Here is a 27,832-nt window from a genome sequence, read left to right as displayed (position 1 = left end):
TTCTTCGTCATCACCCCCTCCCACCCCAACCCCCGACAATAAGCTGCTTGTCGTTCCCTCTCTTCGCGCTGTGAGGCTGTTTCTGTTTATTTTGTACTCGAGGTATTCTGGCAACTGCAAATAAAATGCAAATCCAGGCGGTGGACTGGGTCGCATTGGGGGTTAAGGACATGGGTTTCCCGGGCTCTTTGATAAGTGCGTGTGAGAGAAGGACTGAGATGTTGATGGCAGCTTGGAGCTTTTTTGGCTTCGGTTCAGGTTTGATAAAATGGCGTCCTTTGCTGCGCAGCCATGCTCCAGAAGGACGGTGTTTGTGTAGGAAGCATGCTACCCTTCTCTCTCTCTCGCTCACTCTCTCCTTCTCTCGCACTCTTCGCTTGCTCTCGCCTGCGCTCCGTCTCTGGTTTTGTCTGATAGCTGGTTGAAAGTGGTTTCTGCAGCCTGGAGACTGCCTGCCAGGAGTGTAGGAAAGCTGTCGTTCTGCTCAAATCCGACACATCCTGAAGTGCGTCTGCGCATGCAAAGGTGCACAGAAACAAAAACAACAGCAGCGCCAGACACCGAGCTGGACCCATGCCAGTCAAGCTGGGCGGCCCTCGCCAAGTAATTAACATCCCTGAATCAGGGGCTCCATATGGGGCATTTATAATGCACCATTTCATTGCAAAATGTAACATTGAAATATTTCTTTGAATGGTATATTTTCTGGTCCCTCAGGCCAGCACAGAGGTAAAGCTCTGTGGTGATAGCAGTGGCTGCATCAGAACCAGCACTTAGAACCAGTAGTGCATTAGGACCTAGATGCCTTTTCTAAAGGCAACATACTACTAAATCATTTGGACATCATTGTTATAACAGTAAAGCAACTTTTTAAAATCTGTTTATTTTTTAGGTGTTTGATTACATTTGAAAAAGGTATAAAGTGATTGGCTGTGTGTATAACACCAATTTTGCATATCCTTTTCTATAAAAAAAAAAATACTGCAGATATCTTTTTAAATGATAGTATTTTTGTAATGCATGGTTCCTGACATGTAACTATGAGCAAAAAAAAAAGGGTCTACCAAATTCCTGAACATTTTATTCTATAATGACCTGAATAATAAAATAAAATTATTGACATCTTCAAAGAACGTAGAGTCATAATATGCACTGCCTGGCCAAAAAAAAAGGTCACACACACTAATATTTCGTTGGACCGCCTTTAGCTTTGATTACAGCATGCATTCGCTGTGGTAGCATTTCCACAAGCTTCTGCAATGTCACAACATTTATTTCTGTCTAGAGTTGCATTAATTTTTCCCCAAGATCTTCTATTGATGATGGGAGATTTGGACCACTGCACAAAGTCTTCTCCAGCACATCCCAAAGATTCTCAATGGGGTTCAGGTCTGGACACTTTTGTGGCCAATCCATGTGTGAAAATGATGTCTCACGCTCCCTGAACCACTCTTTCACAATTTGAGCCTGATGAATCCTGGCATTGTCATCTTGGAATATGCCCTTGCCATCAAGGAAGAAAAAATCCATTGATGGAATAACCTGGTTGTTCAGTATATTCAGGTAGTCAGCTGACCTCATTCTTCGGGCACATAACGTTGCTGAACCTAGACCTGACCAACTGCAGCATCCCCAGATCATAGCACTGCCTTGTATGGTAGGCACTAGGCATGATGGGTGCATCAGTTCAGCTGCCTCTCTTCTTAGCCTGATGCTCTCATCACTCTGGAACAGGGTAAATCTGGGCTCATCAGACCACATGACCTTCTTCCATTGCTCCAGAGTCCAATCTTTATGCTCCTTACTAAATTGAAGCTGTTTTTGCTGGTTAGCCTCACTGACAAGTGGTTTTCTTAACACAGTTGTTTAGACCCAATCCCTTAAGTTCCCTTCACATTGTATGTGTGGAAATGTTCTTACTTTCACTATTAAACATATACCTCTGTTCTACTGTTGTTTTTCTACGATTTGATTTCACCACACATTTAAGTGATCGCTGATCACGATCATACAAGATTTTTTTCCAACAACATTCCTTCCTCGAAGATGATGTTTCCCCACTGTCCTTCCACTTTTTAATAATGCGTTGGACAGTTCTTAACCTGATTTTAGTAGTTTCAGCAATCTCCTTAGATGTTTTCTCTGCTTGATGCATACCAATAATTTGACCCTTCTGAAACAGATTAACATATTTTCCACGACCACAGGATGTGCCTTTCGACATGGTTGTTTAACAAATAAGAAGCTACACACTGCATCAGTTAGGGTTAAATTACTTGTTGCCAGCTGAAACATAATCACCCATGCAGTAATTATCCAATGGGAGGCTCTTACCTATTTTCTTAGTTAAATCCAGGTGGTGACCTTTTTTTTTTTTTTTTTTGGCCAGGCAGTGTATATCCGATTATGTTTCACTCTTGTTTTAATGGGATGTGAGCTCCAGTTTTTATAAAATAATTTTTTTTTATTGTGTATAAAGAGCATGAATGCTTAAAAAAACAGCATTATGTTTCTTATTCCTTAAAATAGCACTGTTCTTCCAATTTTTTTCCATTTTGTCCTCCTCACTCTGTCTCTGTCTCTTCTCTCTTTACAGACCTGTCCCTACAGAGTGGCCAGGCAGTGCAGTATGAGAATTCCCACTGGGGGCATACACCCACCAATCGCAGTGCCACTATAGTCACAACCAGCAGCGGCTGGGATCCACTGATCATAGACGGAAGTGATACTGAGGCGTGGCCTTCCATTTCTCGCAACGAAAGCCACACCCCTGCAGGATGCCCCTCGGACACTGATAGTGTTGGTGACATCAGCAGCAGCACAAACAGCATGAGTATGGCCACAGGGGCCGGCCAGCAAGGCCACTTCCCCGCCAATCATCCAAGTAAAGCCAATACCAGCCACTCAGGAGGCCTCCTCTCCAGCCAGAGTGTGGTCAACAGAGGCTGGGGCTCTAGCCCATCTCCTGCCACAGGTGGAGAAGGGAAAAGTGATGGCAGTAATGTACCAATGGGAGCCAGGGCTTGGGGCTCCTCCAATTTTAACTTGAACTTGAATCCCAACGCCAACCCCTCAGCCTGGCCAGTCCTAGGACATGAAGGGACCGGCGTAGGTGGCAGCTCTGGAGGACCCAACCCCCCTCCTCCTAATCTTTGTAGCCCACCAGGTGCTCCACCCACCGGCACCAGCAGCAGTGGTAATATGGGTGGTGCCAATGGAACCTCTGTCAGTAACAATGGTAGTGGTGGCAGTGGCAGTGCGTGGGGGGGCATGGTCCCCGCTGACACCTCTGAGCCACACTCCTCCTCGTCCACGAACGTGTCTTTTAGCTCCGAACAGACCCTTAACACTGATGGACCAAATCACACTAAACAGGAGCCCGTGAGCCCTGGCCATGGCCTGCCTAACTGGAGCGTCACCCCTGTGGCCATGGGCTCCTTTGGCCAACCCTCAGCAGGAACTTCACAGGTCAATGGGGAGGAGGGATCCGTTTGGGGCAACGGAGATGCCAAGTCTGCCAGTGCCTCCAAGGACTCAGGTTGGGACTCGGGGAACAGCTGGGGGCAAGGAGCAGCTTCAGGCACTGCTGGCTGGGGACAGGCCTCATCCAGTTCGGACTGGGGCAAGCATTCTGGCAATGAGCCTAAGTGTTGGGAGTCTGCAGGCTCTCCAACTCAAGAGCAGCAGCTGAACTCCTGGGGCAGTGGGGCCAATGCCCCAGCCAGTGAAGGAAGCAGCGACAGCATGGATGGACATCCTCACAGAAGGGACCGCTCCTCAAGGGACATGGCCCCTCCTCTTCTGCCTGCCCAGGACATGGACCCGAGGGTCCTCTGCAACACTGGATGGGGGCAGACCCCTGTGCGTCAGCACACTGCTTGGGAGACGGAGGAAGCTGCTCGTTCGAACCGCAAGAATGATATTGGGACAGAAGCCTGGAGCTCATCCTCAAATGCACCTACAATGGGACCACCGCCCACTCCCAGCAATGCCAACCCAAATTCTGGCACTGCGTCCAGGCCCGATTCTGGGGGCAAGAGTGAGGGTCCCTGCCCTGCAGCTGCAGCTACATCAGGCTGGGGGACAGCCATGCCTGCATCCTCACAAACTGGGTCTGGATGGGGGGATACCACTAGCACCAAGAAAGTCCCCTCTGGTGGTGGGGGATGGGGTAACCCCCCCGCCTGGAGGCCATAGTGGCAACCTCCAAAAAGGTGGACAGTCCTGGGGCTCTGAAGAGAAGTCTCCCACCTGGGAAGATTCCCATTCCAAGGCTAAACCTCAGGGTTGGGGTGAGGGGCCTAAGCCATCCCATGGATGGGGGAGTGGAGCTGGAGGAGATGGTGGGGCTGGCAGTGAATGGGGTGATTCTGGAGAAGGGAAGAAGAATGGGCCATCCAGCTCATCTTGGGAAGGAGAGGGACCGGGCTGGAAAGAGGGCCACCGTGGTTGGGGAAATTCCACCTCAGGAGTCGGAGGAAACTGGGGAGATACACAGCGCTCCAGTGCCCCAGCACAGGGATGGAGCAACAAGCCTCAGGAGGGTGGCAGTGGCAATAGTGCAGGTGGGAGCATGGGTTCATGGGGAGGAGCTGGCTCCGTTAAACAGAGTGGCTCTGGCTGGACTGGAGGTAATGGGGGAGGAGCTAAGCATAATCACGTTGCAGAGCCCACAGGTTGGGAGGAGCCCTCCCCAACCTCCATCCGGCGCAAGATGGAAATTGACGATGGCACGTCAGCTTGGGGTGATCCAAACAGCTATAACAAGACTGTCAACCTCTGGGATAGGAACAATCCTGGAATGCAGAGTAAAACAGGCCCTGCAAATGCCAACAATCCTCCCAACAACCATCACCACCACACCCACCATAATCAGCCTCCTATGCCAGGCCACAGCCATGGAGGTCCAAATGCAGCCAATAACCACATCTCCCCTGACAATACAAGCCCACATCAAACTGTGACCACTCATAGCAGAGCCCCCATCATGAATCCGGGTAAGGGAATTGCTTTGTTTTCCATCCTGTACTAATTAGGCCTTTTGGAGCTCATTTGTGGAAAGGTTTTTCCTAATTTTACAATACAAGCTATTGAAGGGAAGTGGAGACAATGAGGGCAGATACAAACAGATTTTTGTGTCATCCAAGTAAACGATCTCACCACCTGTTTTCCCAAATCAACAGCATATTGGTACGGACGTCCGCAGACCACAAATAATCTGAGACAAAACCGATTGTAGAGATCTTGACTTTCTTTTTTAGCATTCCCTAAGCCCTGTTAACAGAAATTCTTATACCTGCTTTTGATTTGCACTATGACAAAAGCTATTTACCAAATGTTCCTCTTTCCCCATATGGAAAGCGATCCGTCCTTGTTCTCCCAGCAGTATATGTATGCATGTCTGACAGAGGTGTTTTATTATGGGTCGAATCAAAAATGCTGTTTACATATTCTCTACAAGAACAGTCATACATGGTGTGTTTGAGATGGAAGGAAGTGTGTAATTAGAGTTGGGTCGCCATCTGCGAGCAGTTACATAGAGCCTCAGCAGGGTGCTGGATAAGGTCCGACGCCCTCTGCTGTCTCCTGATCTTCAGCAACTCTGCCAAGCCAGACTGGACCTGGCATCCTGAGGGCTGCCTTTTAGGCCAGCTGGTGCCAAAAATTAAACAGGCATCATCTGCCGTATGCTTGGACTGCACTCGGCACTTTCTGCTGACAGTTCCATTTAAGCAGTAAGGTTTAGAGAAGGAATTTCTGAATAGTATACTCTACATCTTTGCAGGCCTAATGCTTTTAACTTGTTTCCTTTCAGAATTATTGATTTTGTCCTGTGACTTTAGAATGATTGGTTTTAATTATTGTGTGTTTGCATAAATGTAAGTAACCGTGAAACAAATCTAAAGGTTTTAACATTAAAAAACTTTTTGCGGGTCTGTTTGCATGTTGCAGGTTTCTGTGATGGCAGTGTTGAGTTAATGATTAAATAAAACAGTACATTGTTCTGCTTTTGTCACATGCCTCATGCAAAATACTGCCATCGTTGTCGGCCCACTGATCCAGAGTTCCGCTGTCTCTGTGCAGGATGGGGAGAGATGCCTAATGTCCACTCCAAGCCTGAGCCTTCGTGGGGAGAGCAGGCACCCCCTGCAGCCAATGTTGACAATGGAACATCAGCCTGGGGTAAACCCCTTGGAAGCTGTGGGGGCTGGGGTGAGAGCAGCCCTGAGGGCTATGGCCGGGGCAATGGGCCACCAGGACCTGCCCCCTGCAAGCCAGGTTTGCTTACATTGCCCGGCATGCTCACATGCTGTTTCAGCTGGTTTCTCACTACCTGATATTTACATGAATTTAGAAGTTTTATTGTACAATAGCTTAAATGGATACTGCCTATTTTGTAGTAGTAAGATATAAAAATGAACAAAGTTCATATGTCAGCATTTCTTGTCTTAAACCAGTCCTCTTCAATACTGTACAGTCAGCCCATTTCATTAGGCAGATAGGGTTCTACATTTTTTTAAATATACTGGCCTCTGCTGTTGAAGTGACAGTACTGCATGGTCTTACATTGCATTACTTTCTTGAACACAGATCTGGGTGAACCCTCACGTAACTCAAACATGATTCAAGTTGTTTACCTGAAAGGTTGCATCATTCTGAATCATGTTTGTTTAACTGTTTCTCTAGCCCCTAAATCTATGCAAGACGGCTGGGGAGGCGGTGAGGAAATAGGCCTGTCGGCTGGGCAGTGGGAGCAAGAGGAGGGCGACATGTGGAACAGCACTGCCTCTCAGGAGAGCAACTCATCCTGCAGCTCTTGGGGCAACCCGCCTAAGAAGGGCCCACAGAAGGTCAGTCGGAAGCCAGGAGAAGTGGTCGTCCTTCTGCATTCGCCACCTTTTGATGCCTGTTCTCGACTGTTCTTAACTGCCCTGTCTGTTCTCTTTTGCAGGGCAAGGTTCCTAACAAACAGGATGACGCCTGGGTGATGAACCGTCTCATCAAGCAACTCACAGACATGGGCTTCCCTGTGTGTATATCCCTTATTAAACGGTTCTAGTTTTTGTTTTCCTTCATCAACTGTAATGTTAGTAATGTACGAAGTAGGCTTTAGGATTGTCCTGTGTTAATCGTGGTTGACAAATTGTCATGGTGTGCAATTAATCGATCCTGGTGTTTGTTTCTTTGTTCTATGCGCACGTTGCTGTGTAGAGAGACCCTGCGGAGGAGGCTCTGAAGAGCAACAACATGAACCTGGACCAGGCCATGAGTATGTTCTACCACATTCAGCTCACAGCTGGGCTAGAATGAAGTTCCTGACCACTGGGAAGTGTAGTATGAAACTTTGCATTCGTTTCCATTGCAGGCGCCCTACTAGAGAAGAAGACCGAACTGGATAAGCGGGGGATGGGAATGTCTGACTACAACAACGGCCTCGTCAACAAACCGATGGGCTGCAGACCTTCGGTCATCTCCAAAGAATCCCCCTCAGACCGCCCCCCCCTTCCTGGATAAGGTAGTTGAAACATCTGCTTCTGCAGTGTTTGAGAATTAAATCTGACGCAGAGCTTTACATCAAACAGCTTGTTGAGCCTGTGAATCCTTCCTTGTCTTTTGTAGGATGGAGGACTAGCGGAAGATGCCCAAACCTCACCGTTTATGCCTTCTCCCAGCCTGAAGCTCCCACTGGGCGGAGCTGCCCTCCCTGGGCAGGGCCTCGGGGTCGCCATGCAAAACTTGAACAACAGACAGGTGGGTCAGGCAAAGGAGCAGTGGTAGCCATCTTGAAAAACATCTCCATTTCCATGGTGTGGGCCCACACCCACTTTGAATTGCCACGATATCTGAATAGTTCTATACAAATAAACTTACTTTGCCTCTCCTGTGTGTGCGTGTAGATGCAGAGTGGAATGTTTGGCAGTAGCGGAGCAGCACAAACCCGAGCCCTGCAGCAGCAGCCACCTCCTCAGCCGACAGTGCCGCCTCTCAACTCCTCCCAGCCTAGTCTACGCACTCAAGTGCCTCAGTTTCTCTCCCCTCAGGTGCCACACACACGCACGGGCAAACGCATGCACCAGCCCTTCCTTCCTGCAGCGTTCAGCTCAAACCTTTATCTAACACAACTGATTCCACTAGAAAATGCCTTCTCGGCTGCATGATTGGCTGGATCGTGTGCCAGATAAGGCAAGAATTGAACTTGCCGTGAACTTGGCAGTGAACAAAGAGTGTGTGATGACTGCTCCGGCACACCTGCTGACAAGTCCATTAAAAAAAAAAAAAAATCAGATACAATTTTTCAAGAATATCCTTCCTTCCATACACAAAGTATCTATACATATTTGCTGATTTATTTATTTTTTTTCTTGTATGTTAATACAGCATACATTATTCATCCTGAAATGACTAATTAAAACGTTTTACCATTAAAGGATGCATTGTGTGAACAGAACTCCCCCTGTTTTGCCTCCAGGTTCAAGCACAGCTCTTACAGTTTGCAGCAAAAAACATTGGTCTCAACCCTGCACTTTTAACCTCACCAATAAACCCTCAGCATATGACCCTGTTGAACCAACTCTACCAGCTGCAACTGGTGAGTTCCAGCAGGTGGCGGTACTGTACCCTCATGTCACTGCTATCTAACGTTAAGATCAGACAAGCAAGCTTCATATAACTGAGATACTTCCCCTCTCTTGCGGCTGACTGCAGTCTAGCGCTTCGTCAGCCTGGCCTTAGAGAGAGTTGCCTCTGATGTGGCCTTTTTTGTACGTGTTTGTGCAGGCGTACCAGCGTTTACAAATTCAGCAGCAAATGCTGCAGGCGCAGCGCAATGTTTCCGGCCCCATTCGACAACAGGAGCAGCAGGTGAGCTCATGTTCCGGCCCGTTCCTACTGGGCATGTACCCCGACACCCTGATGCATGATCCTTTGTGGCAATATTTATGTATAATGGTGGAACCATTTCAAGAAAATTACTGTACTTTTTAAAAAAAAAATGTACTCATTCAATGTCTGAACATTAGCAATGGCATCTAAGGGATGAGTTGTGTAGGAGCTAATGCTGTTCTCTAAATGCCATCTGGACACTCGCATGGTCCTGTCCTGCCTTGACGCTGTGTGTCTCTCTGCATAATTTGTGCTGGTCAGGTTGCACGTACAATCAATAACATGCAGCAGCAGATCCAGCAGCACCAGAGGCAGCTGGCCCAGGCCCTGCTCATGAAACAGCAGCAGCAGCAGCAGCAACAGGCCCCACCCCCCTCGCACCCCAGCCTGCACCCCGGCGCCGGCAAATCAGCCCTGGACACTTTCCCCACCCACCAACAGCCATCGGGCCTCTCCGTCTCCGACCTGCAGACCAAAGAGCCGCAGTCTTCACCCAACTCGTTCACCCCTTATGCTCTCGGTGAGTGCTGTCTCTGCCTCTCTCTCTCTCTCTCTTTCTCTCTCTCTTTTTCTCTCTCTCTCTCTCTCTCAATTTTTTTTATTTGTCCTGAGAGCTTCTCGCTGTTTGCCTGCCTAGCTGGACTGAACCCCAACATGAATGTAAGCTGCATGGAGGTGGGTGGCCTGTCCATGAAGGACTCTCCTCAGCCTCAGTCACGCCTGTCACAGTGGACGCACCCCAACTCCATGGAGAACCTCTCTGGCAACTCCTCCCCAATGGAGCCCAGCCTCAGCAAGCATGGTACAGCCATGTGCACGTTTTCCTTTTCTTGCCAAAGTATTGTTGCAAAGTCATCAAATGTGGTGCAGTTCAGCTGGCGCTGAGTGCCCTGACACAAAACGCATGATCCACGCTTGGCCCCATGCCTCAATACAAATTTTCTTGTGTGCCTCTCTCCATGTGCCATCCCTACAGGGCCTACCCTCGCACCCCCAGGTAAGCCCCCTCTAGACGACTCCTACAGCCCCTATAACCTGATCCCCAGCTCAGAGTCTCCTGCCAGTCCCCTTGTGCCATTGGACAACTGGGGCCAGGGAAAGAGCGCCAATGACAAGATCTCCAATGGGACCAACATCAACTGGCCGCCAGGTCAGTACCTGCTGCACGCAGTGGCCCTCAGCACCACCGGACACGTCTGAACTACGCCTGCTCGTGTTGTCCCAGGCGCTCTCTTCACTCTTTAATATGCCCACTTGTGAAACCCAACAGAGTTCTGCCCGGGAGTGCCCTGGAAAGGACTGCAGAACATCGACCCTGAAACGGACCCCAATGTGACCCCAGGAAGTGTTCCCAGCGGCCCAACCATCAACACCAACATTCAGGACGTGAACCGCTACCTGCTCCGGGACAGGAGCGGAGGTATGAGAACTCCTACATGCATGTCTTTCAACTGTACAACTGATACTGCCTTGAGGGATTTTGCCCACTTTTTAAAATTTTTATTTTGTATTAGTTTATATTAATTAGTAGTAATGCTAATAGCTAGGTTTGATTTTCTTCTGTGTAATAAAAGCTTTTATTATAAGCAGAATGAAGATATTATTTTGACTGAGCCAGTTTGGTTTCACTTATATTTTTGCTCCAGGGGAGGTTTTGCTGAGATTGTTTTGCGACATTTTTTTGTTCAACAGAGAAGTAATACTAGAAACCCTACACCGCACATTATGAAATATTTTTAAAAAACAGTCATCAGCATCACGTTTTTCATTTATTGCCGTCTTTTCCGTTTCTCCTCCCTGCCCCCACTCGTATTCTTGCCTGCTTTGTTTTGGAACATGTCCCAGGCTTCTCCCCAACTTCCTGTATGAGTGAGACTGTGCCTTCCCCCAGTGATTGGCCAGTCAGTGGTTTCAGTAGGTCTTTTAGTCTGTCTTCCCCTGAGATGGACGACACAGCTCCCAGAATCCCCCACCCCGCCCTTTTCCTTAGTTACTAGCCCCACCTCCCCTTCACCTCTACCAGAAGTGAGCCTGTTCCATGCACTGTATCAAAGTAATTACCTTCAGCTGAGTGTGGCCCCTCTCCTGCTTTACATTCTCACCCCTAACGTTTCCCAGTGTTAGTGACACAGACTCCCGATGTGTGGCGTGGTAACCAGCACGCTGTGTGTGCAGTTGGATAGGTGAGGGTCGAGGGGAATTCTGTATTCAGTCACATCGGACCTTGTGTGCATTCCGGCCCTGGTAACTTCCTTCCTTGTTTATCACTTTGCTGTGAGATCGCCTTCACAAGTTACTGTGTATAGTTTCCGGAGTTTTGTTAAACCCACTCCACTACAGCGCTACATCACTCCGCGTTCACATGGATGTAGTGAGATGTATTCACACTCAGTCACCCACTCCACAGGCAAGTTGTCGGACATGAAGTCCACTTGGTCCCCTGGGCCCATTGCCCACACCCAGGCCTCTCTGTCCCACGACCTGTGGAAGGTGCCTCAGGGGCCGAGGAGCACGACAGCACCCAGCCGCCCTCCACCAGGCCTGACCAACACCAAGCCCTCCTCCACATGGGGGGGCAGCAGCCTGGGTCTGGTCCCCGGCTGGAGCAGCTCCTACTCCTCAGGTACTGCCGGGTGGAACTACTGCCCTGTGTGTCTCATCAGGTTTTTCTTTTGGTACCTGTGTGTGTCTGTGTGGGGTCGTGTTTTGTCTCACTCTGATGTGGAACATGTCTCTGTTTCCCTTATCTGTCTTGGAGTGGTGTGATATTGGATGATCTTTCTGGTAGCATTGGTCTTAATCCCTCTGATAAACCACATAGAAAATGGCACAGAAATGCTTCATTAAGCAGATTAAAACAGTCTTTCTCATTTCAGCAGCAAATTAACACATTTCAGCAGAACTGTTAGTTATCCGATTGGACCTTAGGAGATCTGATCGACAGTGTTATTGGTTGTTCAGTCTCCTTGCTAGCCTGGTGTTAAATGAAATCAACTCTCCAACCTATAGATTTAAGAAACCCTTTACCTTGTTAGTCCAAGTGTCAACATCCTAGCCATAGCTATTAAGCATTGCTTTACTGGCTAATGACTTCACCATCAACTAATGCCTACTACCTAATGCCAACAGATTCACCCAATCCATAGGCTAAACAGTACAGTAGGCTAAAGCTTTATGAAGCAGTGATTCTGATTCTTGATGTAGCGGCCAGACTGACAGGAGGGTCTTTATTGCTTTTTATTTATATCGTTAAATGGGTATCAAAGCCCTTGCACTTTGTGTGCTGCACTTTTATTTTAGCGTTGGCTTTTAATTCACTATTCAATCTAATTTTCATTGATTTTTACTTGAATGGATCTTATTCCAGTGTTCTTACCTATTTATTACCTTTCATTTTATCATTCTCTCTTACATAAAGCACTTTTTATACCTATGAGTATGTACTAAACAAATTAATCTGTCTTGCCTTACATGTCCGTCAACCTTTTGCTTATTTGTAAAATAGGTACCACATGGAGTACAGATAGCTCCACTAGGACCAGTAGCTGGCTGGTACTGAGGAACCTTACACCTCAGGTACAGGATTAACATACAAGTGCATAATAGAATAATAATTAACCTTCACATCTTTAAAAAGTGTGTGTGTCTGTGTGTGTTTGTCTAGATTGATGGTTCTACACTGCGGACGCTGTGTATGCAGCATGGACCGCTCATCACATTCCACCTGAACCTGACACAAGGCAACGCTGTGGTGCGCTACAGCTCCAAGGACGAGGCTGCCAAGGCCCAGAAGTCTCTGCACATGTGCGTGCTGCCCTGTTCTCTCTTACCCAGCTACTCTATGGTTGACCTGAGCAGCAAGCCAGCCTACTTGTAGCTAGTGATTTGGCTGTCTGTGTTTATATACGTAGATGCACAGATGAGTGAGAGTGACTGCTCACCTGCCTGATTTCACCCCAACGTTGTATTGCAGGTGCGTTCTGGGCAACACCACTATCCTCGCGGAATTTGCCGGAGAGGAGGAGGTGAACCGCTTCTTTGCACAGGGTCAGTCCCTCACGCCCACCACCAGCTGGCAGGCCAACCCTGGCACCAATCAGACACGGCTGGGGGGCGGAGCAGCTGCGACTTCGCACCCCATTAGCCACTGGAACAGCAGCAATCTGGCAGCAGGAGGCGGAGCTGGGGGCGGAGCGAAGGCGGGCAGTGAGCTGCTGTGGGGAGGCGTGCAGCAGTACTCCAGCCTGTGGGGACCGCCCAGCTCAGAAGATGGCAGAGTTGTGGGCAGCCCCACCCCAATCAATACGCTGCTTCCTGGAGACCTGCTGAGTGGAGAGTCCATGTAGTAGTGCAGAGCACTAAAGACAGACTAACCCTGGGGAAAGTTATGAATATTACAAATGAAAACAGGAATAAAAAAAACAACAACAACAACAAACTTGATAAAGAAAAAAGATTTAACACAGGAGCAAAACCAAGCAAATCATGTGGTGATAATCAGCATTAGTGGAGCTGTGAACCCAGAGACAGGAGGCCAGAGCAACGCCTTCCTCTTCTCCTTTTTATTTTGCATCATTTCATTGAACTTTTGTGTTACTTTTTTTGTGCCGCTTTGGTTGCAGTATTCTGTAAGACTTTTGGAGAAGAGAGAAGAATCCAGTGACTAAACAAAGGAAAGAAAACCTTTACTAATGAGCTTTCTCTTATAACTCCAAACTGTGCAAAAGTGTATTTTACTACAACTGAGACTAGCTGCCATTTTTACGAGTCCCCTGTCACTAGCCCCTGGTTCACACCCCAGCTACGCCAGGCGAGCTCCTCCCCTTCCCTGCCCCAAAGAAACAGATCATTCCACGCTGGCCCTTCCCTTTAGACTGCTCGCCATCTGTCTGTTGGAGCGGCGGGTTTGTTTTGCAGCACTAAACTAGCCTTAACCGCGTCCCGGGCCCGTCTCCCGGCCCAGCCTCCAGACACCGCCCTGGGCTTTGTAAAGACAAGTGTCCGGGAGATACGCAGCTTCCCGTGTCTGAGCCAATGGAGGGGGGAGGGGGGCGGCAACGTCCCGCGTTCGGCCCCGCGCACGTGCTCGCCGCTTCTTCCAGACCTCAGCCACCATCCCTGCACGCACGCCATGCCGTCGGAGAGAAGGGTGCCCGTTGGCACTCACTGAGGAGGCCAAGCGAGAGGCTGCGTCAACCACTGTCTTCAGATATTTGTAAAGAAACACTTGGGAATGTGCTGTGCAGAACAGACGGTCAAAAGAGCCCGCTTCCTTCATTCGTCCCATCAGCTTCGTGAGTGACCTCTAATCTTTTCGTGACCCCAATGGCTCCCTGGGGGAGTGGGGAGGAGGACGTCCTCCTCATGTTTGTCTGACGTGCAATATGCCACAGACTCTTCCGTCCATCGTTACACAGTGCTTATGCTGGTGACGTTCTCTTTTGTTTGTATGAGCTTGCTGGGAGAGGTGGGGGCGTAACTCAAAAACTGCTCTCCTCCCACATCCACTGAGTGCAAGACTAAGAGAAGGAGCTTCTCGTGGTGTGTAAGCACTTAGTGAAACGGTCACTAGCACTTCCTCAAAACACACGTGCGCACACACGTATACACACACACACACACACACACACACACACACACACACACAGAAGCATGCACGCAGAGTGGACACAAGGGGACACGGGCTTCAAACCAAATAAGATGTGTTTCTTGTAACCCAGTAGACAAGGTGCATTTTATGTTGTATTTGGTACAAAAGAACAGAACAAAGAGACGGGGTGGTTTATCATAGCACTTAGCGAGAGCATCAGGCTCTGACTTAAATGCCAACAAATCACATGGAGAGCCCAAACTGAAAAAAGCAAAGATAAAGCAATCTACACAGCTCTCCATGCTCTGTTTAAAACTCTAAGTGGATTTTTTTATTTGTCCCTCCATAGTCTGTGGACTTGGATGGACTTCATTAATGGTAGCAAATGAAGGGTAGTTTAAATGGAAAAAAAAACAACAAAAAAAAACAAAAAAAAAACCAAGACCGACCGATTTTGAAGCATTCACGTGTTTTCTTTGAACTATATATCAAAGTAAATATCACTGTTACAGTACTCCAGAATTGTTAGCCTTTTGGTGTGGAGAACAGTAGGCGTGTCCTGTCGTAACCTGGTAACGGATCCTGCGGGGCCCGTGCCTGGCCGCCCCGCCTTCCTGGAGAAGTGTGGCCGCTGAGTGCCTATCTGCTGGGGTGCCCCAGGTGCCCATGCTGACTCTGGCTCCGCCTCTAACGCCGCTGTGCCAGGCGGGGGCGCCAGTTGCCAGAGCAGATCAGGAACTGCCCGGCGCAGCGCGGCAGCTCCTCCGGAACTGGCCCATCAGTACTACTGCGCCAGCACTCGACCTCGTCTCAACTTCACTCTTAAAACTCTCTCTCTCCTCATGCAAAGATCACTTTAGCTGGAAGTGGACAAGATCGTCATTTTTATTGTTGGATGGATTTTGTTTTTCTTTTCATTGTTCTATTTTTTCCTCTGGAATTGCCAGTGTTGTTACTTTTATCAACATTGCTGTTGTTAATGATGTCGTTTGATGATATTTTGTGTTATTTTTTTTGTGTGTGCGTGTGTGCGCGCGTGCGTGTGTGTGGGTGTGTGTGTGTGTGTGTGTGGGTGCGCGCGCGTGTCCGCATGTGCGTGTCCATGCAGTGGTCTTTACGGTAGCTGCTCTCACCAGCCCCTTTCACTGCACATATGCAGAAACACTCGGAAGATGAGGTGCATCTACGCTTACATTGCATCAGCTCACGTTGCTATGCCACATCAGCTGCTCATGCTGATCCAGAATGACAGAAACTTTGTGATTATGAATGGACTGAGTTTAGGGGCAAACCGTACTGGAGTGGGGAACTGTAAGTGGAAGTGTCAGACATGCTCAGCCTGCCTCCTCCCTCTCCAACGCCCCCATCCCCCTTTTCTCTCCCACTCCATCCCTCCTCTGTCTCTCCCTCCCCCCGTTCCATTCTCTCTCTCCTCCCCGCATCCATCTCTGAACATGCACGTTCAGCCACTGTCCGGTGAGCAAGGCTGTAATTTCACTGATACAGAAGACAAAGGGCCGATAGCATAACTCTCTCTGCCACCTCTCGTCGCCCCAGTAATAAAAGCAAAAGGTAATGGACACTCAGCTCTCTTCTTCTATGCAAAGACTGACCGAGAGGTGCATGTTCATAGCAACTGAGTACGACCCACCATTTCCTCCTCTGCTTTCCTGCTTTTTGATCGAGCTCACCAGTTTCACCAGCTTCTTGTTACCGTGGCCTCCAATGTTCAAAGCGAGTTCATAACTGTCCAGCATGCCTGACCGCTTTCCTCATCAGGACCTTGTTTACTCTCTGAATGATCTCTTACACTATGTACATGCAATCTCAGGGCAGGCTCAGAGACATTATAGCTTACTTCATCTTTAGGAGGAGAGGGTTCACATCTTGATGTTTTAATGTTGAATGTCACTTGCTAATATTGAGAGATTTTAGAGTCCATGAAAGGCGTGCAGAGGGGTGGAGAGTTGTATTTCTTTTGCTGTGCATTTTTGGCTTTCTACTCTACTGTAACCTGTAATGCTCCACATACTACTTTTAAATGTTAAACACAAAAAAATCCACCCACTCGTTATTCATTAAGAAAGGAACAGATGTGCATGGTGATGGGGAGGTAGAATGCAGGCTGGCATCAAGCTATAGAGGTAGCACCTTGTCCCAGGTATGAGAAATTCACCTGGAAAGACTGCTGAGATCTAAACAGGGATTCCAGAACACTTGGGTGCACTGTAGATGGTTCATGTTGGGTACATCATCGTTTAAACCAAAAAAAAGAAGAAAAGAGAAAAAAAAATCATGTCTTTTTAATTTGTCTTGTATTTCTTAAAAGAATAGAACGTATAGTGCACTCCTGGCTGCAGCGTGCTTCTTTCTGTAAGCCTTTGATACCCCAAAGCAGTAGAAGGGTGACTGATGCTGTGCAGTTTTATCCTGACCCAGGTACAGGGTGCTAGAACAGAATAGTCTACAGGTCCAGGTCCAGAAGGGCAGGGGCATAAAAGTTGGTACATTTACATCATTTGGCAGACGTATTTGAATATTTATGAGTATGTGACTATGCTCAGTGAGAAACGCACCCGTGACATTGGTGTTGCTAGCACCTTGCTCTACCTGCATTACCAGGTGAGCTACAGGAGGAGTTGGTACCAAGTCTTAATAGGGACAAGGCCCTGAAAACACTTTTTTGTTTTCCTCAAACTCAAGCGACACTAGTAACAATCACTATTGCCTGCCTGTTTTTATTTGTTTTTAACACCCCTCTTAACTGCCTTGCTTTAAGATGTATGCGAAGCTACCAGAACACCAACCCAGCAGATCCCTCCACAGAAAGGCTCTCTTCCTGTGGCTTACCAACACGTGTCCTGTCCACCATGGACGGCCTGGGGTGTTTTAGGACTAAAGCTTCCTCTACCCAGCTTTCTCTGTAAGAAAGGTTATAATGTTACTTAAAAGTAGAAACAGACGGCTTCTCAATCATGTGTAAGAATGCAGTTCTTAGTTTGGGGTGGGGAGTGCAAAGAAAATCCAATCCTTTCAAAGGTCCTGGGTAGAATATGCACATGCTGGTTGATATACATGCACATGCCTATGTATGTATATAACTGGTTATCTCTCTTTCCACTTACCTTAAGTTACTCTTCCAGACCTGAATTTAAACCCCAACTCCTATGTCTTTCTCTGTGTACCCAGATAAAAAGTATAAACATATCAAAATTATACAAAATGAAAGAAATACAAATACTTGAATGATAAGAAGCGCCAATAATGTAATGTGAAACTTTTTGTAATAATTGTTTGTCATTCATACACTTCCAAGCTTTTTGATAACATCAGTTCAGAATGAACTATAAACAGTTGTTTGAGAAAAAAACAAAAAAAACAAACAAAAAAAACGCAAAGTGACATCTATTGTATGTGAGTGTTTGCACAAGACTGCGTGTACTGTATGATGGATGGATGACTGGGTTTGTTAATCTGTCTATGAGTGGGCAACTGTTGAAACAGGTATGTGTGTGGATACAGCGGGTTAGTTCCCACCTTTTGGTTTAATTCAGTATATGGAGTTTTTCTTTTCTTTTTTCTTTTTGCAAGTCAGTAGTGAGAAGTTATTAGCTTCTAGCGTTGCACTGAGTGTCTGCCTCCCCTCTTTCAGCTAATCGTACAACATAAAATACTGAGGGATAAGGTGACAATTCATGTGTTAATGTTTACTCAAGGATTTATTGAGGAAAAAATAATTTTATTTTTTTTCTTTTTCTAAATATGTAATATGATTATCTACCTTATAGTGGCTTTTATTGTGGAATAATCCATGAAAAAAGAAAAGGATTACTATGAGTATTGCACCATTTTTCCAGATTATAAACAGGAAAAAAAAAATGCAAAACACAAAAAATAATAATAATAACAATAATAAATAAATAAATAAATAAATAAAGTAGAAAAACAATGAAAACTGTGGCCATAGAGTGGTGTAGAGGGACTTGTAATCTTGTAAATGGAAAGACATCTAGAGAAGAATTTGTTACAAGAGGTGCCTACCTTTTTGGTTAAATTGCTTTTTTTATTTAGTTTTATTCTATATCTGTATCTTTTCTTTGAAAGGCCACCAACAGTTTACAAGCATTTCATTTTTTTTCTGAAGTTCGAGGAAAAGGTAATTACTGTGGGAATGTTTAAAAAGAAAAAAAGAAAAAAAAACACGAAGGACAAATACTTCCATCATGAATAACAAACACACTTTACAGAATGAAGATTATTGTGCTACTTGCAGAACTCTGGGATCGATCAGTGTTGTCATGTTGTTTTTCACTTTTTTCTATGTTGTCAATGTTGATTTCATGGACTATTGAAGCCTGTATGTTTTTCCTTTTTGAGAAAAAAAAACATATAATTGCTCACTATCTTGCACACATGTGAAAAAGTGGATTATGTCTCAGGAAGGCAAGGGTTCCAGAGTACCAACTCCACGCCATTGTAATGTTCATTTTTATGAGGGGGAAAAAAAGGATTAAGAAAATTAAGCACTGAAGGTTATGGATTTCAGAAGAAGAAACGTACCTTTGTTTCTAAATCCGTAGCAGTTACATATTTACCAAATAATGGACTCTAAATGAACTTTAAAAAATGGAGTGCTTTATATATAAATCTATATATTAAAATTGCTTTACATTTTAAACAAAATGATCAATGATTTTGATTGTTCAGAAGACAGTGAAATAACATACAAATGCTGTATGTTTTAATCTTTATTGTATTTTCTTACATGAGGTCCCTTCCTGTTGGAATCAGGAGCATTGTGCATTACTATTTCTTTCCTTTCTGTCATTCTCTCTCTTGTGGCAGGTATTACGCAAGGAAAATGTATACAAGCATTTCTGCATCAATTTGAAGGATTGAAAGATAGCTGGTTTTGTGAGGATCATGATCTATGCACAAGTGGGGTGTAAGGGTGTGTAAAACCTGTGACCCATGTCTCATGGGCTGTGGGAAGTTATTTTTGGGGTGTCCTTCCATTGTACTCTTAAATTTGTTGCCTCCTTCCCCCACCTGCCCCATACCTATTCCTATCTCCATTTTTTAATTAATCTTATATTACAGTACTTTGCCATGCTGTGTATTCCTAAACCAATGAGCGTCTCATTCTAAAGCACTGTGGGTTTTTTGTAGCCCGTGACGGGGGTCTCTGTGTTTTATCTTTTGTGTGTGTTTGTATGTTAGGGTGAGGGTGGGAAGAGGGATGGGATTGCTTTTGCCTTTTGATTTACAATATTAAGGAAAATGCCTGTACTGAGATTTTAAAATGTCAGTGGCTTTTAATGTGTTTTTTTTTTTTTCCTCTTTCTCTCTCCTCATACTAGAATGTGATTGTTGATGACATGCACCGAAAAAAATGTTTCATGAACTATGGAGCTTCTTTCAAACTATTAAATTGCTTTTTTTCTTGGCTGTAAGAAGTTGGTTGTGGACGTGTTAAGAGGTTCTTAATTACACAGTTTATAGAATTTGAAGTTATATTTAAATGCTTTGAAGACAAAGTATTTAGATGGTCTCAAAAGGTTATTTTGTGTATTTTAGTAACTCCAAAAGCATTAACAGAAGATAAATAATTAAACTCTTGAAATGACAAAAGACCATCTGTACATTTAAGCATATTTAAAGTTACATGCATACATATACAGAATTTTATAAATCCTTTTAATTAAAATATATATCATTTTTTTAATATAATGGACAATACTATTGTATTAATCTTTAACAATCAAAACAGTTAATTTACAGAGTTTGGTGCTGGCAGGCCTCTTTAAAGTCCTTTAAAATACCTACAAAGGAAATAACAAGGATTCTGAGTAAACTTACAAGGTAGAGCAGGCATTCTGATTTAACCCTTGCTGATGTGCATCTGAATTTGACTTTATTTTTCTAGGAACTGTATATAATGAATCAGATGTTTCACTAGAAACAGTAAACAGGATTCTTTGCTGGTAGATGGACCAGGGTCCACAGGATGCATTTTTAAATATGAAAAGCCATTTAGGGTTCAGTGACGTAGAAATGCTCCATCATTTCCAAAGTCCAATATAATCTGGCACAAACATTCACTTTTTAAAATTATAGCAAGGGAGCTAGCCCTACTCTTATTCACCAGAGTAAGACTGGAATTGAACTGTACTGTACGATCCAGGTGGACATCCCTGGTTTAAAGTTTATTACCTGATCTACCGCAGAAAGGCAGGAGAATAGGACCACTGCTGCTGGGATGGTTTAAATCAGTGAGGAATGGCGGAAGCATGAGCAGTGCCCATCTGTATCTGGAAGAGGTTCATCTCAAAGATTTATAGCAAATTAAAGTTGGCCTTCGGACAAGATAAGTAACGAAAAAACCATACAGATTATATACAGTTGTGTTCAAAAATAATAGTAGGGTGTTTAAAAAAGTAAAGCTCAAAATTCTTATAATAGCTTTTATTTTCATACACACAAATGCATTGAGAACATTGCACATTCTATTCCAAATCAAAACATGAATTAAAATTCATCAAATGTTATTACTTTACAGAAAGTGAAGAAAGGGGAATATTAGGCTGTTCAAAAAAATAGCCGTGTCTGCATTTTACAAACTCACACGTTTACTGTACAAACTGAAAAATGCTTGAATAGTAAGTTTTCCTGTGAATCACTAAACTAATATTTAGTTGTATAACCACTGTTTCTGAGAACTGTTTCACATCTGTGTTGCATGGAGTCTACCAACTTCTGGCCCATGTGAACATGTATTCCAACTCAGGACGACTGGACTACATTCCACAATTTATCTGCATTGCTTGGTTTTGCCAAGCATTTTTGATGTTACCCCACAAGTTTTCTATCAGATTAAGGTCCGGAGATTGGGATGACCACTCCGTAAAGTTAATCTTCTTGGTCTGGAACCAAGATGAAATGCTTAAGGGCATTTCATCTTCAGCATGATTTAACAAGAATATGCAATAAATAGGCCTGACACCATAGTATGAGAAACACCCTCGCTTCATGATGCTTGCCATGCTTCACCATGCTTCACTGTCTTCACAGTGTACTTTGGCTTGAATTCAGTGTCTGTGGGTGATCTGACAAACTGTCGGTGGCCCCTAGAACCAAAAAGAACAATCTTGCTTTCATCAGTCCCCAAAATGTTGCGCCATTTCTCTTTAGGCCAGTCGATGTGGTGTTTGGCAAATTGTAACCTCTTCAGCACGTCGTTTTTGCAGCAATGGGACTTTGTGGGGGCTTCTTGCCGATAGCTTGGCATCACATAGGCATCTTCTAATTGTTACAGTATTCACAGATAATTTTAGACCTTCTTTGATCTCCCTTATCATTTTCTGCACTTATTTATATGCTTTCCCCTCTCCAATCAACTTTTTAATCAAAGTACAGTTCTTCTGAAGAATATCTGGAACAGCTCGTTTTACTTTTAGAGAGAAATGCACTATAACCAGTATGCACAACATCTGCTGCTTTCATCCTATAATAGGGGCCACCTGTTTTTTCACAGAATGAACACACTGCTATTATTTTTGAACATGCCCCTTTTAGTTAATTATTCAGTTACACAGAATCAGCAGCATACATGTCATGACTGCTGGGTCTGTTGGTTTTTTATTACTCTACCACACCTACTAGTATATTTTTTGCCATATAGAAATATAATTTCTACCAAAAACAGTGATTGATCTAGTTAGTGATGTTGGGCTGTTATTATTTTTGAACACAACTGTACAATTCCTTTTTTTTTTTTTTTTTCCATTCTTTAATTGGCATGATCAGTAACCAGTTTCACTTGCGGTTAGTGCCAAATATTTTGGACTCCACATATCTAATCTGATAATGAAGAAAAATAAAACAAAACAAAAACCTTAATTAAATCCTACCATTAATTTTCCTGAGCGGAAGACACATTTTGGAATGACTGGGTGTCATAGTGATTAATTCAGAATTATACAGGCCAGTATTAGTACATTTTGGGATTAGAAATATAATGGTTATTGAATATGAATTCAAGTCACCCAGGAATGTTAATGGGTCCCATGATTTCAGGAGTTACATTTTGGTCCTCAGTTACAGAAACCACATCCTTATCACCTGCCAGATCAGATTTTTGATAGAGGTAGAAGGCAATTGGCCTAGCCTTTCCTAGGTTCAGCTCATATTGGATGGTTACTGATGGCTCTTCTATGCCTTGAACATACAGAATTTCATTAAATATTAGTTCAAAGTTTTAATGTATTTTTAAAGAATTACATTTTCTAAAATGAAAAAAAAACAAAACATAAACAAACTTTAAGCAAAAAGCAGCCATGTTTGAGTGTTGTATACACAATGTTCCATACAGTTTCCACAAAATCTTTGTCTTATACCAAAACTAAACCTCCATGGCCAGTTATTCCTTTTTTTTTTCCTTCAGTTGAATACTCATTTTTAATTGCTTATTATAGTAGGGAATTTAAAAATTCCAAAACATTTGTAGCTAGTTACTGCATATAACCAATCAGTATTTGAGAGAAGCTTCTTGAAACCATTTTTTGTTTGTTTACTCCACATAAAAAAACAAGTCTATAATCACTTATTTCACTTTAAGGGGCTAATCCTTGGTAATCCCAGGAATAAGTAATCATAAGTGAATTCAAAATGTAAAACTTTAGATGAAAGTGAAAATCATATAAATTATCAAATAACCCTTTTAGGATTTCAGTTTGAAGGTCAAGAAAGTCAGTGTGCTGCAATAAACCAACTTTTGACCAACAATTGAACCAATACACCCTTGGTCAAATAAATCCAATTGCATTCAGGCAAATATTTTCCTTCAAAAGTTGAGAGAACTCAAAAGGCTGCTCAGTCACCTTAACTTTTAAGCTGCTGTGACAATTATATGTTGAAGAACTCTAAGTTCATAAAATGTCATTTTCAAACATGTAGGCAACCGACAAGTTCCAAATTCTTGGTGAAAGTATTAACATACCTTAATGTTTGCTCCAGTAAAATCCAAATAAGGTGGTAAAGCAACATTGTGCTGTCAAATGTCCGTGAGGCCAAACCAAATGAACTTTTAACACAGTGAAGTTCACTGTGAGCAAGGAATGTGTATATTTGGGTTAAGTTACTCATGACAGCATTGGCAGTTACGTGGAACTTGGAAAACTCCAGTCACAGTGGGTACATTTGAAATAAAGATAAGCAAAAACAGACAAAACAAACGCAATGTAATTTTTTGGTGCACTTTATTGCATTTGTAGAGGAAATCTGTAATTTGTGGTGCCCTCTACTGGTGATGCATTCACAATCATCAAAATATGACTACTTATTTCATGCTTAACTATAGATGTTATATAGCCAACTCCAAAGAAAGTGATTCAGGCACCACTAAAGAAAGAAGGATGGAATGTAGTCAAGATAGCTTCATTAATACCAATCAGTTTGCTACATGTTCACATTGACATCCGCACTGGATATATTTTGAACATTTTAAGCCCTTTCTGAAAGATCAAAACCAGTATCAAGACTTTATGCAGTTCTAGATATTCCTAATTATGTGATTGTCTAAGCAGTACTCCAATCAGCTATGTATCAATATTTACTTTATGTTGACAATGCTTGACAATCTAAAATTAATATTTGTAATTCTAGATGACATTGCATGAAAATTAAGATGGGTAATTAAAAAACAACCAAGTCTAAAGTCCCCAGAGTTCCTCTGAGCATGAACTTTGGCCTTATGTAATAGCAAGAAAAATAGTTAATAGTTTTTATTTAAAAGAAAATACAAATTTAGAGTCTGCACACAATGGGAGTAGCAAAACCAGTTCCATATGACTGTTTAATTGCCCTACACTGTACCATCGCTAGAACATGCTGAATGTCTGTTTCTGGATCCAGTCCTTAGGATCCTCGAAACAGTCCACATTTCTTCTCCCTCTTCGCTCCTAGTATGCTTGAACTTAGCAATTAAGAATACTGAACACCTGGTACATGCTCACTGGGAGCCTGGTTGGAGTAAAAATGCAGTGCACTTTCAATAGTTTGTGAAACTCTGTGGTACATCATGTAGCAACCACAATGGCCATTTCTTTCCACTTCCCCAGTCGTTAGTCAATCATGTGTCAAACACTGCTGAAGTGCAGAGTCCAACAGGAGCTGTACTTACCTAATACTTAGGGGAGAGTGTAATCCTATAACAACTCAAAAACTTGGTGTTAATTAAACTAAGAGACATATTGCATATACATTTCTCTGTGATGAAATTATATATACACAGTACATACAACTTCTATGCACTTAATGGGCTCCAAAGTAGTACCTTATGTATTTACATGTGTCCATCATTTCACCTTCTTAAGAATGAAGAAAGAAAATAACAGACATTTGCCAGTGCAAGTAATTAACTATTCACCAAAATATTGACACAGACCTTTGTGTACTTACCATTGCACCTACAGTTGTGTTCAAAATAATAGCAATCCAATATGACTAACCAGATCAATCATTGTTTTTGGTAGAAATTATATTACTACATGGCAAATAATTTACCAGTAGGTGTAGTAGAGTCATAGAAAACCATCAGACCCAACATTCATGACATGCATGCTCCTGGGTTTGTGTAACTGAATAATTAATTGAAACAGGTTTGTTCAAAATATTAGCAGTGTGGAGTTCAATTAGTGAGGTCATTCATTTTGTGAAAAAACAGATGTCAATCAGGTGGCCCTTATTTAAGGATGAAGCCAACACCTGTGGTACATGCATTTCTCTCTGAAAACCTGAGAAAAATGGCTCCTTCCAGACATTGTTCAGAATAACAGCGTACTTTGATTAAAACATTGATTGGAGAGGGGAAAACGTATAAAGAAGTGCAGAAAATAATAGGCTGCTGGGATAAAATTATCTCCAATGCTTTAAAATAAGCAAAACCAGAGACCAAGGAGAAAATGGAAGACTACCATTTGAATGGAACGAAGAATAGACGGTAGAGGAATCACACAGTCTGAAGTTACCTGTGAGTACTGTGACAATTAGAAGACACCTGTGTGAAGCTAATCCATCAGCAAGAAGCCCCCACAAAGTCCCACTGTTTAAAAAAAAAAAAGACTTGTGCTGAAGAGGTTACAATTTGCCAAAGAACACATGGACTGGCCTAAAGAGAAATGGAGAAATGGAGAAACATTTTGTGGACTGATGAAAGTAAGACTGTTCTTTTTGGATCCAAGGGCCGCAGACCCCAAACACTGAATTCAAGCCACAGTACATTCGGAGGACAGTGAAGCATGGTGGTGCAGGCATCATGATATGGGAATGTTTCTCTTACTATGGTGTCAGGCCTATTTATCGCATACCAGGAATCATGGATCAGTCTGCATCTCTCAAAACACTTGAACAGGTCACATTTCCTTATGCTGAAGAGGAAATGCCCTTGAAATGGGTGTTTCAACAACGACCCCAAAAACACCAGTAAGCGAGCAGCATCTTGGTTCCAGACCAACAAAATTAAAGTTATGGAGTGGCCAGACCAATCCCCGGTCCTTAATCCGAGAGAAAGCTTGTGGGAGGGACATCAAAATGCTGTTTCTGAGGCAAAACCAAGAAATGCAGAGGAATTGTGGAAAGCTGTCAAATCATCCTGGGCTGGAATACCTGTTCACAGGTGCCAGAAGTTGGTCGACTCCATGCAACACAGATGTGAAGCAGTTCTCAAACAGTGGTTATACAACTAAATATTAGTTTAGTGATTCACAGCAATGCTAAATCCTAAATATCTTTCAGTTTATACAGTAAATATTTGAGTTTGTTAAGAAAAATTGTGAAAAAATGTTTTAAACAGCCCAATATTCATTTTTCTTCATTTTCTGTAAAGTAATTAAGAAATTTATATTTTTATTCATGTTTTGATTTAGAATATAATGTGCAGTGTTCCCAATGCATGGAAATAAAAACTATTATAAGGATTCTGAGCTTTACTCACGTTTTTAAACACACTGCTCTTATTTTGAACACAACTGTATGTGTGTAACTAACCTATCAAAACTCAAGACCACCTCTAACATTATCTGCCAAAAATAACCGAAAAGTTTAATATTGGGTTACCAAGCATTTGCAGCCCATATCAGGGGTGTATGAAACAAATGTGTTACAGTGGTAATTTAGCACTGAAGTGTTCTCTTGAACATGACTTGAACCCAAAAGCTAATACGTTATAAGCAAGGGAGGGAACAGCAAAAAGTGTGTAGTGACTCTCATAGCATACACTTTTACTAGTTATGTTCATTACCAAAGTAACTGATGGCACTCAAGCAAGACCTATCGCACTGACCTAACAAAAGCATTTGATGCAATTAAAAAAAGAATAAAGAGAATAAAGACTAAGGTGAAACCTGTGACAGCAGTGCTACTTAATACATCATGCTGATTTAATTAGAAGCTGAAAGAACAGCTAACAAACAGAATAAAAATGAAATGTTTCCTATTAAGTTACTGAACAAGCTGCAAGAATGTTTTAACGAACCAGCTAAGTGTCTGTTGGTGAAAGAATTTGTAAAAGGTGACCACCAAAATTATTCCAGTTTACTAAAATCGGATGAATGCAATCTGTTCTAGAATACCATTATGCAACTCCTGCTCAGAGATCAGCACTGGGCAGCCTTTGTTTTCTGACCAACTGAGAAGATACCTACTTCAAATACAGCTACTGTGTATTTGAACCTTGAAGCCTAAAACCGACAGCCATCTCTGAGAAAAAGACAATTCCATACAGTACATTTGACAATATGCACACTGTAGTGCTGTTACTCCTTGGAAACAAACGCAGAATAGGTTAGTTATAGAACTTCCCTAAAGTGAATATGAACAGGGGCCATCACCAAACTTGCTACAAGTTTGGGGACATTGGAATCCAACAGCCATAAAGGCTGTGAGGGCCCCCTGTATGGAATTAAAGAGAGAAAATTGGAGACTTGCCTCAGCCTGTACAGGGCACCAGTGAGACTCTACCTCAGCCGGTCCCATGGCATCGCTACAGGGAGAAGAGAGATCCTCAGTTTAGCACAACACGCACAGTCACTTACAGCCAAAGCACTGCTGTTTCAAATGACACCCCATTTTTCTCCACAGCCAAGTCAAACTCAACACTGTTAGATGGAATCTCACTGTGATTATGCACAAGGGTTTTCCCCTCTTCTCTAATGAATGTAGCTTTAGTAGTTTAGAGAAATTTCTCTTCAGTAACCACAGTAACATTGACTTTAATGGTGATAGGAGCCATCAAAATTCCAAAATGTCCTCTTTGACCTTGAATTTCTCCCTCCTTAAAATTAGGTTGTTTTCACAAGAAAC

At 43.5% G+C, this 27,832-nt stretch overlaps 1 protein-coding gene across 1 annotated transcript in view; it reads left to right on the top strand.

The window, feature by feature from the left end:
• The window catches only part of tnrc6c1 (trinucleotide repeat containing adaptor 6C1), a 40,123-nt gene extending 20,194 nt beyond the window's left edge, over positions 1–19,929 (top strand). Inside the window, 20 exon segments of the mRNA XM_027005249.2 lie at positions 2,597–4,178; positions 4,180–4,997; positions 6,085–6,279; positions 6,688–6,851; positions 6,953–7,030; positions 7,213–7,270; positions 7,367–7,497; positions 7,499–7,516; positions 7,621–7,752; positions 7,899–8,042; positions 8,471–8,590; positions 8,779–8,862; positions 9,145–9,403; positions 9,521–9,685; positions 9,860–10,033; positions 10,154–10,303; positions 11,291–11,506; positions 12,389–12,459; positions 12,548–12,687; positions 12,857–19,929. Coding sequence (XP_026861050.2) covers positions 2,597–4,178; positions 4,180–4,997; positions 6,085–6,279; positions 6,688–6,851; positions 6,953–7,030; positions 7,213–7,270; positions 7,367–7,497; positions 7,499–7,516; positions 7,621–7,752; positions 7,899–8,042; positions 8,471–8,590; positions 8,779–8,862; positions 9,145–9,403; positions 9,521–9,685; positions 9,860–10,033; positions 10,154–10,303; positions 11,291–11,506; positions 12,389–12,459; positions 12,548–12,687; positions 12,857–13,229 — 5,072 coding nt within the window. The 3' untranslated portion in view covers positions 13,230–19,929.
• Positions 19,930–27,832: the final 7,903 nt, after the last annotated feature.

Source organism: Electrophorus electricus, chromosome 1 (assembly GCF_013358815.1).
Source record: "Electrophorus electricus isolate fEleEle1 chromosome 1, fEleEle1.pri, whole genome shotgun sequence".
Taxonomy (NCBI): Eukaryota; Metazoa; Chordata; class Actinopteri; order Gymnotiformes; family Gymnotidae; genus Electrophorus; species Electrophorus electricus.
The sequence above is the reverse complement of the archived record's forward strand: the minus strand, read 5'-3'. Positions and strand labels throughout refer to the sequence as shown.